At 38.2% G+C, this 14,626-nt stretch overlaps 1 protein-coding gene across 12 annotated transcripts in view; it reads left to right on the top strand.

Moving 5' to 3' along the window:
• Positions 1-14,626, top strand: part of FMN1 (formin 1) — a 429,856-nt gene that overhangs the window by 104,299 nt on the left and 310,931 nt on the right. For 11 of the 12 annotated variants that reach the window (XM_042989251.1, XM_042989244.1, XM_042989245.1 and 8 more), the window contains one exon: positions 11,392-11,570. The exons of the other annotated variant lie outside the window; for it this stretch is intronic. In XM_042989251.1, the coding sequence (XP_042845185.1) occupies positions 11,392-11,570 (179 nt within the window). The remainder of the gene's footprint in view (positions 1-11,391; positions 11,571-14,626) is intronic. 12 annotated transcript variants of the gene reach the window in all.

Below are 14,626 nucleotides of genomic sequence, written 5' to 3'. Positions count from 1 at the left end.
TATTGCTGCTGTTATTCTAACTGGGTATGGTGGGCATCAGGCAGCAAGCACCCTAGATGCTTTAGTAATACACAGACATGCTACAGGGTAGGAAATAAACACCATTCCTGATACCAATTACTCTATCAGTCAGAGTCCTGGGAGAAAATAGATGGTACATTCAAAAGGGATTAAATAACTGAAAATAACTTAATGAAGAGATTATGTCCAGACCAATTAAGAAAGCCAGCTTGGGTTTGAGAGGTTCCCAGAAACTAGCAAGAGCAAAAAGCCATTACTAGCCCTAGGCCAGAAGAGGGAAAGGGCGGGGCAGTATTACAGGAAGCTAGTAAGGATTTGAGCATGGAAGAGGGTTATGTAGCAAGAGATGTGGTTGCCGAAGAAAGTAGCCAGCACCAAAATCTTGATACAGTAGGTATGGAGTGACACAACCTCTTTCTTCTTTTGCTCTCTGCTTTCTTGCTTTTTGTGTTAGATGTTCTACTCAGCTGTCTTGTGATCACTGGTTGTCTGTACGTGTTTAAGGTCTGGGGACTAAAAATCTGACTGGAAGCTCTGAGTGCCCATGAAAGGGTATTTATTGCATTTGATATTCACTGTAGAGTGATCTGGGACAGCAGTTTATGGAGGAACTGAAGGCAGTGTTAATATCTCCAGGTTCTTTCTCTAGAGCTAGTCTTATTTCTTCCAAAATAATGTTCCAGTACCTGTCTACCATAGAGACTAAAAGTGTTCTGGAAGCCTAATGGGGCAACAAAGGCTAAGACTTCAGCATTTAGCATTCAAGAAGAAGATGGTTACTGAATCCTGTGTTTTCTGTGAGTTGACCATACATCAACTGTGCCTGATATCCCCTAGTCCAGGAAATAAATAAGATGTTGACTAGTATGGAAGAAGAGCCATCACTCAGTGTTAAGTAAGGCTATAAGTTTTCCTCTGATCACTGCTTTAGCTACATCTCAAAGATTTTCTAATTTCCCTTATGATTCTTCTGTAAACTGTAAAGTAATTTTTGAAGTATGGAGTCTAATTTCCAAATATTTGGGATTTTCTAGATAGTTTTCTGTTACCGGTATCAGAATTTAATTCCATGTATTAGCAAACATATTTTTTATGATATTGATCATAAAATTTATTTTCAGATTTATTAAGACTTCTTCTTTGGCCCAGTATGTGGACAATTTTGATAAATTCCATATGCACTTGAAAAGAATATATATTCTGTAGTTATTAGATAGTGTATCTCATAAATATCAATTAGGTAAAATTGGTAATAATGTTTAGTTCTTCTATATTCCTACTGATTTTCTCTCAGCCTGTTCTATTAACTACGAAGACAAGAGTATTGAAATCTCCAAATATGGGGTGCCTGGATGGCTCAGTCAATTAAGTGTCTGACTCTGGCTCAGGTCATGATATGGTCCATGAGTTTGAGCCCCACATTGGACTCTCTGCTGTCAGTGCAGAGCTTGCTTCAGATCCTCTGCCCATCTCTCTATGCCCCTCCCCAGCTTGTTCTCTCTCTCTCTCTCTCTCTCTTTCTCTCTCTCTCTCTCTCTCTCTCTCTCAAAATAAAGACATAAAGGGGCGCCTGGGTGGTCAGTCGGCTAGGCGTCCGACTTCGGCTCAGGTCATGATCTCACGGTCCATGAGTTCGGGCCCCGCGTCGGGCTCTGTGATGACAGCTCAGAGACTGGAGCCTGTTTCAGGTTCTGTGTCTCCCTCTCTCTCTGACCCTCCCCTGTTCATGCTCTGTCTCTCTCTGTCTCAAAAATAAATAAATGTTAAAAAAATTTTTTTTAAAAAATAAAGAAATAAACTTAAAAAAGAGAACCCCCCAAATATAATTGTGTGTGATACACACACACACACACACACACACACACACACACACACAAAACTATCAGAACTGGACCAGTTCTGATAGTTTTGCTTATGTATTTTGAAGTTCTGTTACCAACTTGTTACCAAACAAATTTAAGACTGCTATTTCTTTCTAATAAAGTACTCCTTTATCATTATGAAACTTCTTTCTTTATCCCTGGTAACATAACTCATTTCAAAGTTTATTTTTGTCTGATATTAGTATAGCCACTCAAGCTTTCTGTGATTAATGTTTGTATGTATAACTTTTTCTATCCTTCTACTGTTAACCTATTTATACTTTTATATTTAAAATGAGTTTCTTGTAGATAGCATATAGTTGATTCTTACTTTTTTACCCAGTCTGATAAACTCTGACTTTAAATTAGAGTTTTTAGGTGACTTACATTAAAAAAAAATTTTTTTTAACGTTTATTAATTTTTGAGAGACAGAGCACGAGTCGGGGAGGGGCAGAGAGAGAGGGAGACACAGAATCTGAAGCATGCTCCAGGCTCTGAGCTGTCAGCACAGAGCCTGAGGCAGGGCTTGGACTCTAGAACTTTGAGATCTTACTTGAGCCGAAGTCAGTTGCTTAATCGACTGAGCCACCCAGGCACCCGAGGTGATTTACATTTAATGTAACTGCCAGTATAATTGAGTTTTAATCTAACTTCCATTTGTTTTTTTTCCATTTTATGTAATTTTCTATCTTCTTTTGGATCAAGTACTTTCTAGGATTCCATATTATATCTACTGTTGGAGATACCATTTTTAAAAACTGGTAATTCTACAATTTATAATATGCAACTTTAATTTATCACAATCTATTTTAAATTATACTGCTTCACATAGATGACTGACTTCTTACAACAAAATGTTTCCATTTCTCCTTCTTTGACATTGTGCTATTATTGTCAGCATCTCGTATCTACGTATGTTATAAACCACACAATATATTATTTTTACTTCAGTTAATTATATTTTTTAAAAACTTCAATAATGAGAAAACCGTGTTGTGTATTAACTTATATGTTTATCATTTTTGGTGTTTTCCAAATTTTCTTCTGATTTTTTTTTTCCTTTGCCGGGAAAATATTAACGCTACTTGTGGCCTAAGTCAGTTGAAAATGAATTGTGTAGCCTTTAATTGTCTGAAAAAGTCTTTATTTTCCTTTCATTTTGGAAGATATTTTCTCTGGATGTCAAATTCTAAGTTGACTTTTTAAGTCTGTTATCTTTCAGGACTTTAAAGTTGTCATTCCATTGTCTTCTGGCAATGTTCAGACAAGAAGTCTTTAATTATTCTTTTCTTTGGTTTTCTATATAATATTCTTATTTTCTCTGACTGCTTTTATAGTATTCTTTTATCAGTGGTTTTCAGCAATGTCACTTATTATGGTTTTCTTTATGTGTGTTCTCCTTAAAAGTTTGTACTTTTTATCAAATTTTTTGAAACTTTCAGCCAGTATTTCTTTAACTATTTTCTGTCTCTCCTAGACCCCTGCTTCTAATTTTACATATGTTAGACTGCTTGACAATATCCCATAGGTCACTGGGCCCTATTAATTTCAGTCTAGAAGTCAGTCACCTTTTCACTGTAAGCCCGAGGAATTCCCAGGCTCACTTCACTTGTTGTACCTCTTTCGAGGATTATAGTCCTCCACTGCTTACTCTCAAATACCTAAAAATAGTTGTTTTCTGTATTTTGTTTCGTTTTGAGTCATTTATGATAGGAGGTTAATGCTAGGCTCTGGGTTCAGAACCCAGTTTTCCTACTTACTGCACGACCCTCGGTAAAGTTAACTTCTCTATTTCATTACTTGTCTCATCTTTAAAATGGGATTACTTTAAACCGACCTTGCATGATTATTGTGAAGATTCTCAATAATGTGTAATGTACGTAAAGTGTGTGACACATAGTAAATGTCCCATACAAAGGACATTACTCCCCCTTAAGAAAATAGATTTGTGGGAAGAGAAAGTGATAAATCAGGCCTCAGCTAACGTTATTGGGCTACAGTGCAGGGCTCCTCCTTAGTACTAAGGACTGGTGGAGGAAGGGAGGTAGAAAACCAGTTGCCTAAGACACCTTGGCAAAAGGGGGCCATTTAAGAATCTGGCTGTTTCAGGGCAGCCACTATTTAGCACTGTTGAGGAACTCGTCGCTTTAGTTTCAAATCATTGATCGGTCAAGATAATTTCCAAACGTCTCTGGTTAAAAGGACAAAGGCTATTAGTAGACAACTAGATTGGCGCCGTTAGCTCTGTGAAGTCAATTGTGGGTCAAAACAGCTGGATGGAGCTAAGGCTAAGGTGGGAATTGCCTGTATTATGCAGCAATGTCTCTCAGAATTTGACATCAGAAAAATCATTAAAAAAAATTTTTTTAAGGTTTATTCATTTTTCAGAGACAGAGACAGAGACAGTGAGTGGGGGGGGGGGGGCCAGAGAGAGAGGGAGACACAGAATCCGAAGCAGGCTCCAGGCTCCAAGCTGTCAGCAGAGAGCCGGAACTCACAGACCTTGAGATCATGACCTGAGCCGAAGTCGGAGGCTTGACCGACTGAGCCACCCCGGTGGCCCAGCATCAGAAAAATCTTGATCAGCCCTGAAGGATCAGTATGTTTTCTCCTTTTGATAATATAAGTGAAATAACCAAATGCTTTTTCATTCTTGCTTTGTTTGCCAAGACACTCAAAGTCCTATTGTGTTCTTAATCTCTTAAATGTTTACCCTTAATTTGGCATCTTTGCCTTTTTTTTTTTGTCTCAGTCTTATTATTGCATCTTCACGTTTTGTGACTCCTGAGATTATTTCATTTTAGAAAGAGAGTTTTGAAAAAAATTATTCATTGTATATTTTATAATCCAAGCCTTAGTATTTTATAGTTGGTTTTTTTTTTTTTTTTACATGCCCCTCATGTTAAGACAATTAGTAATTATGTCCTCTCTTCAAGAGTTGGGTTCCCCATTGCTGTAACCATTCTTATAATAACTGGAACAATGTGACATAAAACAGAAAAATGTGATTCAAATTTCATTCTCGTTCTTCATTTCAATAATAGTTTTTGTTAAAAAGCAAATCTATTCCTTACGATCAAACATACCAAAATGGGTTGATAACTCAGGCATTTGAAGTACCAGCATTTAATTTCCTTAGCATTTACTATCTGAGAATGCACAGAGGTTCTTAATGTCTCCGGGAATACTACAAACTTCCCAATGTGATCTTTTCTTGATCTCTTCTGCATCAAACCTTGTTTAGAAGCATCTGTTCCTACCTTCTTCTATCCATTCTAAAGCAAAGTGACTCAGCATTATTTGTGCTACTTTAAATACACACCCCTGTTTTTCAGGTGTTAAAATATTCAGTATAACTAATAGCCACAAATGAGTTTCCTGACTTCAGCAATGTTCGTCTCTCATCTAACATTGGTATTCTTTGCAGGAAAAGATCATAGAATTTAGTGTAATAATAATCCTAGGCATATATATTTATATACCTCCTTAAAATGCTACATGATTTAAAGCAATGCCTATAAATAGTTTCATTCATGGCCCTAGGCTCATGTGTTTGACTTTAGGGATGATGTGTCATTGGATGTCTATGAAATGCCCTGAGGAGCTGCTCTTTTGGGAGATGATCAGCCACTTACTTGGAGCTTTTGCATTTGATGACGTGAATTCTACTTTTAGGACTTAAGCAGATTTGGGATTTGCTGCATTGGAGTGCTACTGCGAATCCTTATGAGCATAATTTTTCTTTATCTTTCTGGACAGAAAAAAAAAAACAAAACAAAAAACAAAAACCAACCAAACAAACAAAAAGCCCTTAACAAGAGTATGTGATGTTTAATGTACCCTCTGAATACAGGTTTCTTTTCTTAAAGCAGGGATTTTTTGCATCCCCAATCAGTCTGTCACCCCCAGCCCAGGTCAAGTTTCCTAGAAGAAAACAGTTTTGAACACAGCTCACTATCGGGCATGTTATTATTATTTTTGTTTTATTAATGAGGAAGTAAAGATTCAGGGGGTTTAGTAATGCCACTAAGTTCAAACAGTTAGTAAAGGTCACAGTCAGAATTTGACACCATCTGTCAAACCATTCACATCTACTTCTTACTCAAACCTCAATATTCGAATCTGTGGATCAGCAATAATGTCCTTCTCTAAATAACATAAAAGATTTCCCTGGAACCTGGATTTTAGTTTTGCCTTGTCACTAGGTGGGTATGTTGGAGAGATCACAATCTTCCTGGGTTTCAGTTTCCTCAAGTGTAAAATGAGCAGATAGGAGATATACAAGATCCCTTCTAATTCTAAATTCTATTTCATTTCATTTGAATTTAAGCATAACTTTAGAAATTCAGACATTGCATTTGTTTGATGGATATGGATGCTTTCCTCAAAGATTCTGAAATTGATACAGCCTACTGCCCATTCCTTCCTACTTCCTGATCTGCCCACAGCCTTCCCCTGCCTTTGTCCACCTTCCATCTCCACCTGTCTGCCCTTGCTCGTATATTCTCCCTCCGTGTACTTCTCATCAGGAGAGTTAGAGGCTGGGAAGGATAGATAAGGTGCTCTCTCAGAATTATAGCTACCTATCTGCTTAGTGACATTGTATCATTTAACATCATAAGAAATGAAAATGGGGCAGTGGGATTGGGAAGTGTTGATCTCAAATTGACAGATACCAGCCACGAGACTATATTTTTGCCAAAGCTCTGTCTTCCTAGATAAAGGCATGAATAATTACACACAGGCCTACACCCTCTTTACAAGTACTTAACGATGTCACTTTCCATTAGCTACACATCTAGATTGCTGTCTCTCTTGCTTGTAAGTACATGTTTGAATAACATAACGGAAGACAACCTGTCTACCTTTACATATCAGTTCTGATATTCACGGTTGAGGAAACTTCACCTCTTTGAATATATTTTAAGTCAAGTATGATGGATGGCCTTGGGAACTGTAGCATAGGAACAAAAACTCATGAGAGTCTCAGGCTAAGGTTTTTTTCCCCCGCTTCTCCTTTTGGAAGCATACGACCACTTCATCACTGCTGTCAAGTGAGGGCTCAGTGTGACAGGAAAATTGAAGGAGGAAGGCTGAAAGGCACTGTGATTTTGTTCCTTAGGGACTTTTGTCCAGATCTGATGATATGATATGTTTTCAAACTTCTCTTTGGAAGTGGATTTATATATCTATTATATACACACATATATTCATACTCTTTAGATAATTAAAGACAATACCAGCTAAATAAGGTTAATTTTTCTTTTTTTTATGGGTTTTTTTTTTTTTTTACTTATTTTTGAGACAGAGAGAAAGCACAAGCTGGGGAGGGGCAGAGAGAGAGGGAGACAGGAACCAAAGCGGACAGTAGAGAGCCCGATGCGGGGCTCAAATTCATGAACGATGAGATCATGAACTGAACTGAAGTCAGATGCTTAGCTGACAGAGCCACCCAGGCGCCCCAGGTTAATTTTTCTAATGAGATGTAGTTTGTGTGTGAATCTTGGTATGAATGAGGAAATGGATATGCCATGAATTTTTGCTTGATTTTCTAAAAACCTGATATATTGAATAATTGTTTTTAGTAGGAATTACAAAATATATATTGTAGTCATTAAGCCCTCTCAGCTGAAGTGGTTTAAAGTTTTTAACAGATATAGTGCTTCTGGTGGGGACAGATGATATTTCAGTAAATAAACCCCAAATCTCAATAGCTCGCAGCAAGTATTTATTGTTCTCATTCATCGTCCTAAGGGTTCGTTGGCCGAAGTTCACTTGATCTGATCTGGGTTGGTTCCAGGCAGCAGGACTATGTCTGGGTCTTCTCTGTGTGTCTAATTTGGGCTCCCTAGCACGTGCTTATCTCATGCTGATGGCAGAATATAGAGCAAGAGGGGAGAACATGAAATGCCTCTTAAGGCCTTGGCTCAGCATTGGCATCTTGTCCCATTGCCCACATTCAATTGGCTAACGCAAGTCACAAGGCCAGGTCCAACATTCATGGACCAGGGCAAATATACAACGTCTATGCCAATGGGTGGAGCTACAAAGGCAACCAGAAAAGGCCTTGGGTGCATAATTGTAATGTGGGGAGGAACTGAAGAAGTGGGAACAATAACCCAATGTACCTCGGGTAGGGACACTTACTCCATTTTGGAAAGATGAGCTATGGAGACTGCTTCCAGTTTTAAATGGCATATTACCTTTCCTTTCTGTCTGCTTCTATTGTGTTGATAATTGACAGCAAAACCCCAGTCTGATGTTGTAGGTTAGCATCAGGAAGTGCAGCTCATCATTTGAATGGTTGGGAAAAGCACAGACTTTCAAAGTGGTCCCAAGGTAAGTTGCCCTTCCTGTACTGTGACTGTGCTCTATGTTGTATTAACAGCGGTCAGCTTTGGAATTAACCTGTGTGCATGTGTGGTTCATCAAGCTGTTGAAATGTCTTTGAGAAACAAAACAGCCGGTAAATATTGATTAAAACACAAACTTATAATATGCACATGGAAGGGAAAGACATAATTGAGTTGAGACTGTTTTAAGCTTTTTGCAAAACGTCCAATGAACATCTAACACCTCAAAATCTATTTGTGTCATAAAATAAGATGACATTTGACTATTTGACGTAATATACTTACCTAATTTCAGGTAATGTTTCTCTCTTTATTACGTTTATTCAGTTGAAGAGAGTAATGTGGCCACTACCAATTTCAATCAATATGGCCATGTGCTTTATTTTTGACTGTTCAAAAAACTTGTGTTGGTATTATTAAACTTCTCTCTTCAAAGACTTACTCTGTAAGTTTGTCATGTCCTTTCTAATGGTGAATTTGTCATTTGCACCTATTTTGTCAGACTTTTGAGAATAACAGTTTTGTTACTTATTTCTGCCCTTGGTCCTTTCCTGTCGTCCTGATCTTGACCAAAATTACTATGTGTCACCTTTATAGCTTGTGCGTTTCCTTCTTAGGGATATTGTCTGGTTAGATATTAGACATTAAAAAATTGGCCTTTTAAAAATTATCTCCAAAACGAAATTATTTTTCATTGTTTGTGCCTAAACTTGATGTTGTCTAGCCTCTGCATAGAGAGTGAATTGGGCTGCACTGCACACCTTAACGAAGCGTTGGTTAGCCACTACAGGGTGTGGGAGTGTGTTTGTGTGTGCATCTGCATTTTATCAAGGACACTGGGTCCATCATGCTATCGTGGGACTTTATCGCTCTCTTATACCTAAGTGATGAACTTCCAGTCACCAGACAATGTGCCTTTGATGACGTGGCTGTCTTGCCTTAGATATTGCATATTATGTTGTTTGTGATGTATGTATTATGTTTTATGTTGTTTTATTAATCTGTGTAAACTTTATCCAAAGTCATCAGCTATCCTCCCCCCACCCCAAAAATGAAAAGTGGAGGGATTTTAAAAGAGGAATGTGGTTAGTAATTAACACATTTCAGAGTACACCAATAAATTTAAAGAGGTTGATTTCCTCTTTCTTGCCAGGTTTAAACAGAAATATTCTAGGAGAGGGATGAGCCTTATAAATGGAAGTTAAACGGAGCTTTAATCTCTCCATCTGGTAAAGCACAGCCAGCACTACCTTCCTCTCAGGGTCACTATAAGGATAAAGGGGAGGGAGGTGCTTAGCAGAGTGCTCCTCTCTGAGGTTCTTTTAGGCAGTAGCCCTTTTCTGTGACTTCTGAGAGGAGTGGGGACACTCTGCAGCACGTGAGGCCCTAAGCAAAAGCCCAGGAGATGGTCTGTCTAGAGAGTAGGTTGCAAGGGGCATGTGGAAAGGGTGAGGCCGGGTGAAGAAAAAAACCCTCTTTCTAAATGAAGGAAGAGCCTGGTTATGCCTTTCCAGACACCCTGTGTCTGCAGAGGAGATGCCTGAGGTCTTGAATTCTTATTTTCTTGGTAGCTACAGAAAAGTGTTTTGTCAACAGTCTGCCAGAGGGCAACTGTAGAGACACTGTGATCTGTGTCACCTTCCCCTTTGACGTGTGATTGGAAACCAACCAACTGAACAAGCAAACAAAAAGCAAAACCTTGGCTGTTTTCAAATTTTCTTTCTTCTAAAATTCTACCTTAATGTAAAGGATAAGTGTGTTACCCCACAGTCCTTTTGCTAGCCAACTTAGTCTCAGCTCAAGTAACTTGTACGTCAGGTTTTCAGTATGGCAGAAGTGGTTGGCTGGCTTTGGGCCACTATCAAAGAGACACTATTACAAGAATTATGTGTAATATACCCCATCATATACCCAGTAGTGATCTCTGTTGCCTAGTGCACTGAGCCTAAACCCTTCTGCCTAGTTGCTTAATATTTTGCCAAGGTTGCTCACTAGGAATTAAGAGAGGCCTAGGAACTTGCGAGCTGCGTGAGACTTTAGAGGTGATCTAATCTAGTGTTTTCCAAATTATGTTTCAGTGGAGTACTAGAGACTTCCAACATGCTTAACAGGTATCCTTTAAACGGATTCTGTGGTCAAATGAGTTTGGAAAACACCATCACACAGAGCTAAACTCTTTTACTAAAGGGTGTTTAAAGGTCTTTAATATGGTAACATGAACTTTGGCTCCAAGGGATACAGCATGCAGCTTTTCTCACACCATTTGACCCTGAAGTCCTTTTGTTGTACAACATGTATTGCCATTTCAAGAATGCCAGGCAGTAGCTATATAATCTAATTATTATGAGCCTGACTTCTAGTGTTTAACTGCCTGGGTTCAATGCCTGGCTTTACCATTTATTGACCTTATGATCTTGAGCAAACTGCTTACCCTCTTTTGTGCTTCAGTTTCCCTGTCTAAAATGCGAGCACAAATTCTACCTGTCTATAGCGTTACTTTAAAAGTTAAAGAACAGAACTGAAAACAGTACCTGGCACGTCCTTGACTATTACCATCCTAACGTAGTTTAAGTAAAAACAAGCTTAATACCCTCATTCCGGAGCTGAGGAAAGTGAGTCCCAAATAGTTCACTCATGCAGTGTCACTCATTCAATAAGTGACCAAGTGCCAATATGCATCACACACGATATTTCTGTCCCCAGAAATAAAGGCGAACATGGGGCAGTTCCTGTTCCATAAGAACACCCACACTAGTGACTAGTGACTTGGCTCAGATAACACCTTTTAGTAGTGAAACCAACAGCTCAGGCCATCCGACTTCTGTCCCTCCCTCTCATCCTCCAACTCTGTTCTGAAAGAGAATGATCTGTATGGCCTGGATTGGTAAGCAAGGATAGTGACCATAGAGAATAGCCAATAGACTTCTCTTTTTAAGTTGCATATGAGGGCAAATGTTTTAAACTCTTTGTTAGTGGTGATCCAGAAAGAGTAATCGAGACAGGCACTTTTGGAAGAAAGCAAACTCTAAAAACACACCCTAGAAAGGAATGTAGGAGGTAGTATGAAATGGCCCATATACGAGACCCCAGATATGACTCGCTTGGTGTTTTTCTTGCTACTGTGTCACTGATGGTCTTCTCTGGTTTTGTCTAGGCATCTCCTCCGAGGGCTTCCCCCGGGACTGTTTCAATGAGCAGACAGCAAGTAGAGACCTTCCCAACAGCGATGGAAGTGCATGGTTCCTGGGCTATAGAGCAGGACCAGCCTGTCCATTTCTGCTCCACGAGGAAAGGGAGAAGCCAAACAAAAGCGAACTGTACTTGGAACTCCATGTAAGTAGAAATCTTTGTGCTTGAGCTGTGATACTTTGCGGTCAACTGAGATGTGTTTAATGGAAATTGTGTTTTTAAAACTGCTGAAGCTGCATTTTGTGGGGAGGTCATTATCTAAAAATCAGTCCATGGCAGAAAACAGATATACCTCAGTGTCTGAAATTTGTGCACCAGAAAGTGACTGTGTTTAGTGTCTACCTGAATGTTTTCAGAGTGCTCTCCTCATATCAGCTTTGCCTTGTTGTGGGAGTACCTGTTTGCTGCTTGCCACCTGTTAATATCATTTTTCTAAAAAGTTGAGAACATGTGTTAGCCAACTGATAGGCTCTGAAATCTCCAGAGCAATGCCAATAGCCTGTTTTCCTGACACATTCTAAACCTTTCTTTCTTTCCAGGTGCCACGTTAACAGGTGAACAAAGCAGTAGGCTGGGTTTTAGCTCCTTCCACGTTGTAGATGGCCTGATAGAGTGACCAGACTGTCATGATTGTCACCACATTTCTCTACCTCTCAGTTTCTTTTCAGAGATGGGGTGAACATTAGGAATCCAAGAAGGGCTTTTCTTTCTTTCTTTCCTTCTTTTTTCTCCCTTTCTTCCTTTCTTCCCCTCCCTCTTCCTTTCTTCCTCTTCCTCTTCCTCTTCCCTTTTTTCCCATTAACTTTAATGCCCATTGGCAAGCTCGTGTCCTTGATTCCTTTTGATACCTTCCAGTTCATTATGTTCAGGCCCAGAAAAAAAAACCCAGCGAACCTTGTGCTTTTCATAATTATAGTCGCATAGTCACTGGATGCCACTTTAGAAAAGCATTTGACATCCCAGTTATTGGAAAAGGAGGTTTGGAATGAAGTTGAAAGATGAAAAATCTACAGCCTTTTGTGAGATGAGATGGAAATTTGTAATGTTTTTGGTTTTGTCTCCCTACCTTCCAAAGTTAGGTTGTGCATCTTGAGATGTGGTCAATGAAAGCAGTGTAACAGTGACATCTATTGGTCAGATTACTCTAAATTGCATTTGCTGCTACCAGAAGCTTGGGGTCTAAAGGTGTTGCAATGGATTTGTGTGTGTGTGTGTGTGTGTGTGTGTGTGTGTGTGTGTGTGTGTGTTTCAGAGCTTTTATTTATTTAAGTAATCTCTACACCCAGCGTGGGGCTTGAACTCACAACCCTGAGACCAAGAGTCACACACTCCTCTGACCAAGCCAGGCAGGTGCCCCTGAAATGGATTTTGAAACATCTGTGTTTTTTAAAAAAATGTTTATCCGTTTTTTTAAACACATTGGCCAAACTATGTATTTCTGGTTTATTTAATTTTACTTATTTCAATTATGAAAATCATAAACAATCCTTTTCGAAAATTTGAACTATGTACTAAAATTGAAAGAAAAGAAATAACCCATAATTTCAGCAGGCAAGGATACCAACTGTTAAAATCTGATAAATTTTCTTTGTATTTTTCAGAGAAAAATATGACTTTTTTTAAATGAGAGATTTTTTTAACCTACAAGCATAGATTTTATATGTTTCCTCCTTTTTTTCTTTCCTTTTTTTCTCTATTAATTACTTTTACATTGCTCATCCATATTGTTACATATCGTTTCTAGATGTATTTTAAATGAATGTTCTACATTCTAATATTCTACCAATATATTCTAAATCTGAAATTTTTTTAAAAATCATTTCTCTATTGTTTGATGTTGACATTGTTTTCAATTGTAGAATAGTCCACAATTTGGAAATAGATGGCACTACCCAACATATAATTTTTCCTATACCTCTTCTCCTCCCACCAATATTAAGGACCATTTCTTTAAGATAAACTTGGGATTATTATTTGTAAATACAAGTAAATTTAGGCTTGTGATTCATATCACTGCCTAAAAAAGGTCTTTTTCCTAAACCAGCCTTTAATGGCTTATATATTTACATATTTATAATATTTATGCATTTATAAATATATATATCATATATGATATAAAATTATATTGGTATATAAATAATTACATAAACATATGATAAAATATATAAATATTCATGTTCCTTAGTTTTCCATTAATTATAATTTTTAAAAATTGGTCTGCTTTCTTTAGATTGTTTTCCACATCAGTGGTTTTTACACCTTGGGCCCTAAGGCTCCTCACCTCCAAGCCCTCTACCCTCTTCAGACAGTACAATTTAACTCCTATGTTTTGTTTATTTTATCATTATTATTTTTTAATGTTGATATTGTAAGTAAGATTTCCATTTGAAGGGGTTCTACTCAGTAAAAGTTTTGATCACCACACCCGCTTGCAAGGAGGTCTTTCCTCTGGGAGGCTTTCAAAAGTAAGGTCAGGGAGGCATGTATTGCTGTGTGATACTTGGATCAGTTTTAAATGTTAGACGGGACTACTCTGTTTTCAGTTCTGGAACTGATTTGCAGAATTAGCATCAGGAAGTTGCTTTCCTCAGCCTTTTTCTATAGGTAGGCTGCTTCTCATTAGTATGCAGAGGTGATAGCTAAAACATTTAATTGGTGGGAATTTGACACCCAGAAATCAGAATGGCCACTGGCATTAGGGCTGGAGCTACAATTAAATTCCTTAAGTTCTCTTATGCAGCCATGAATTAATTTTGTTGTTGTTGTTATTGTGTAGAGCCAGAGAGGAAATATTATTTTAGGCTTTGGGGACCATATAGTCTCTGTTGTAACTACTCAATTCTTATGACAAAACAGCCATAGAGAATATGAATGAGTGAGTTTGTGCTCCAATAAATGTTTATAGATGCTGAAATTTGAAATTCAGATAATGTTCACATGTCAAGAAACATTCATCTTTTGATTTTTCCCCCCACCATTTAAAAATAAAAAGATCACTCTTAGCTTATGAGTCATCCAAAAACAGGCGGTGGGTCAGATTTGCAATTTGCCAATCTCTGCTCTAGCCCAAGAGATGGAGATCTCCTTCATTTCCACTCTCAGCTCAACCACTCACCAGCTATGGGATTGTGGGCACTTGCTTACCTTCAGTTTCTTAATCAACTGTGTTTTGACAGAATGGAGAAGAGTAGGAACAGATG

This window comes from Panthera tigris, chromosome B3 (assembly GCF_018350195.1).
Source record: "Panthera tigris isolate Pti1 chromosome B3, P.tigris_Pti1_mat1.1, whole genome shotgun sequence".
Lineage (NCBI taxonomy): Eukaryota > Metazoa > Chordata > Mammalia > Carnivora > Felidae > Panthera > Panthera tigris.
This window is presented reverse-complemented; position numbering and strand designations above follow the sequence as displayed.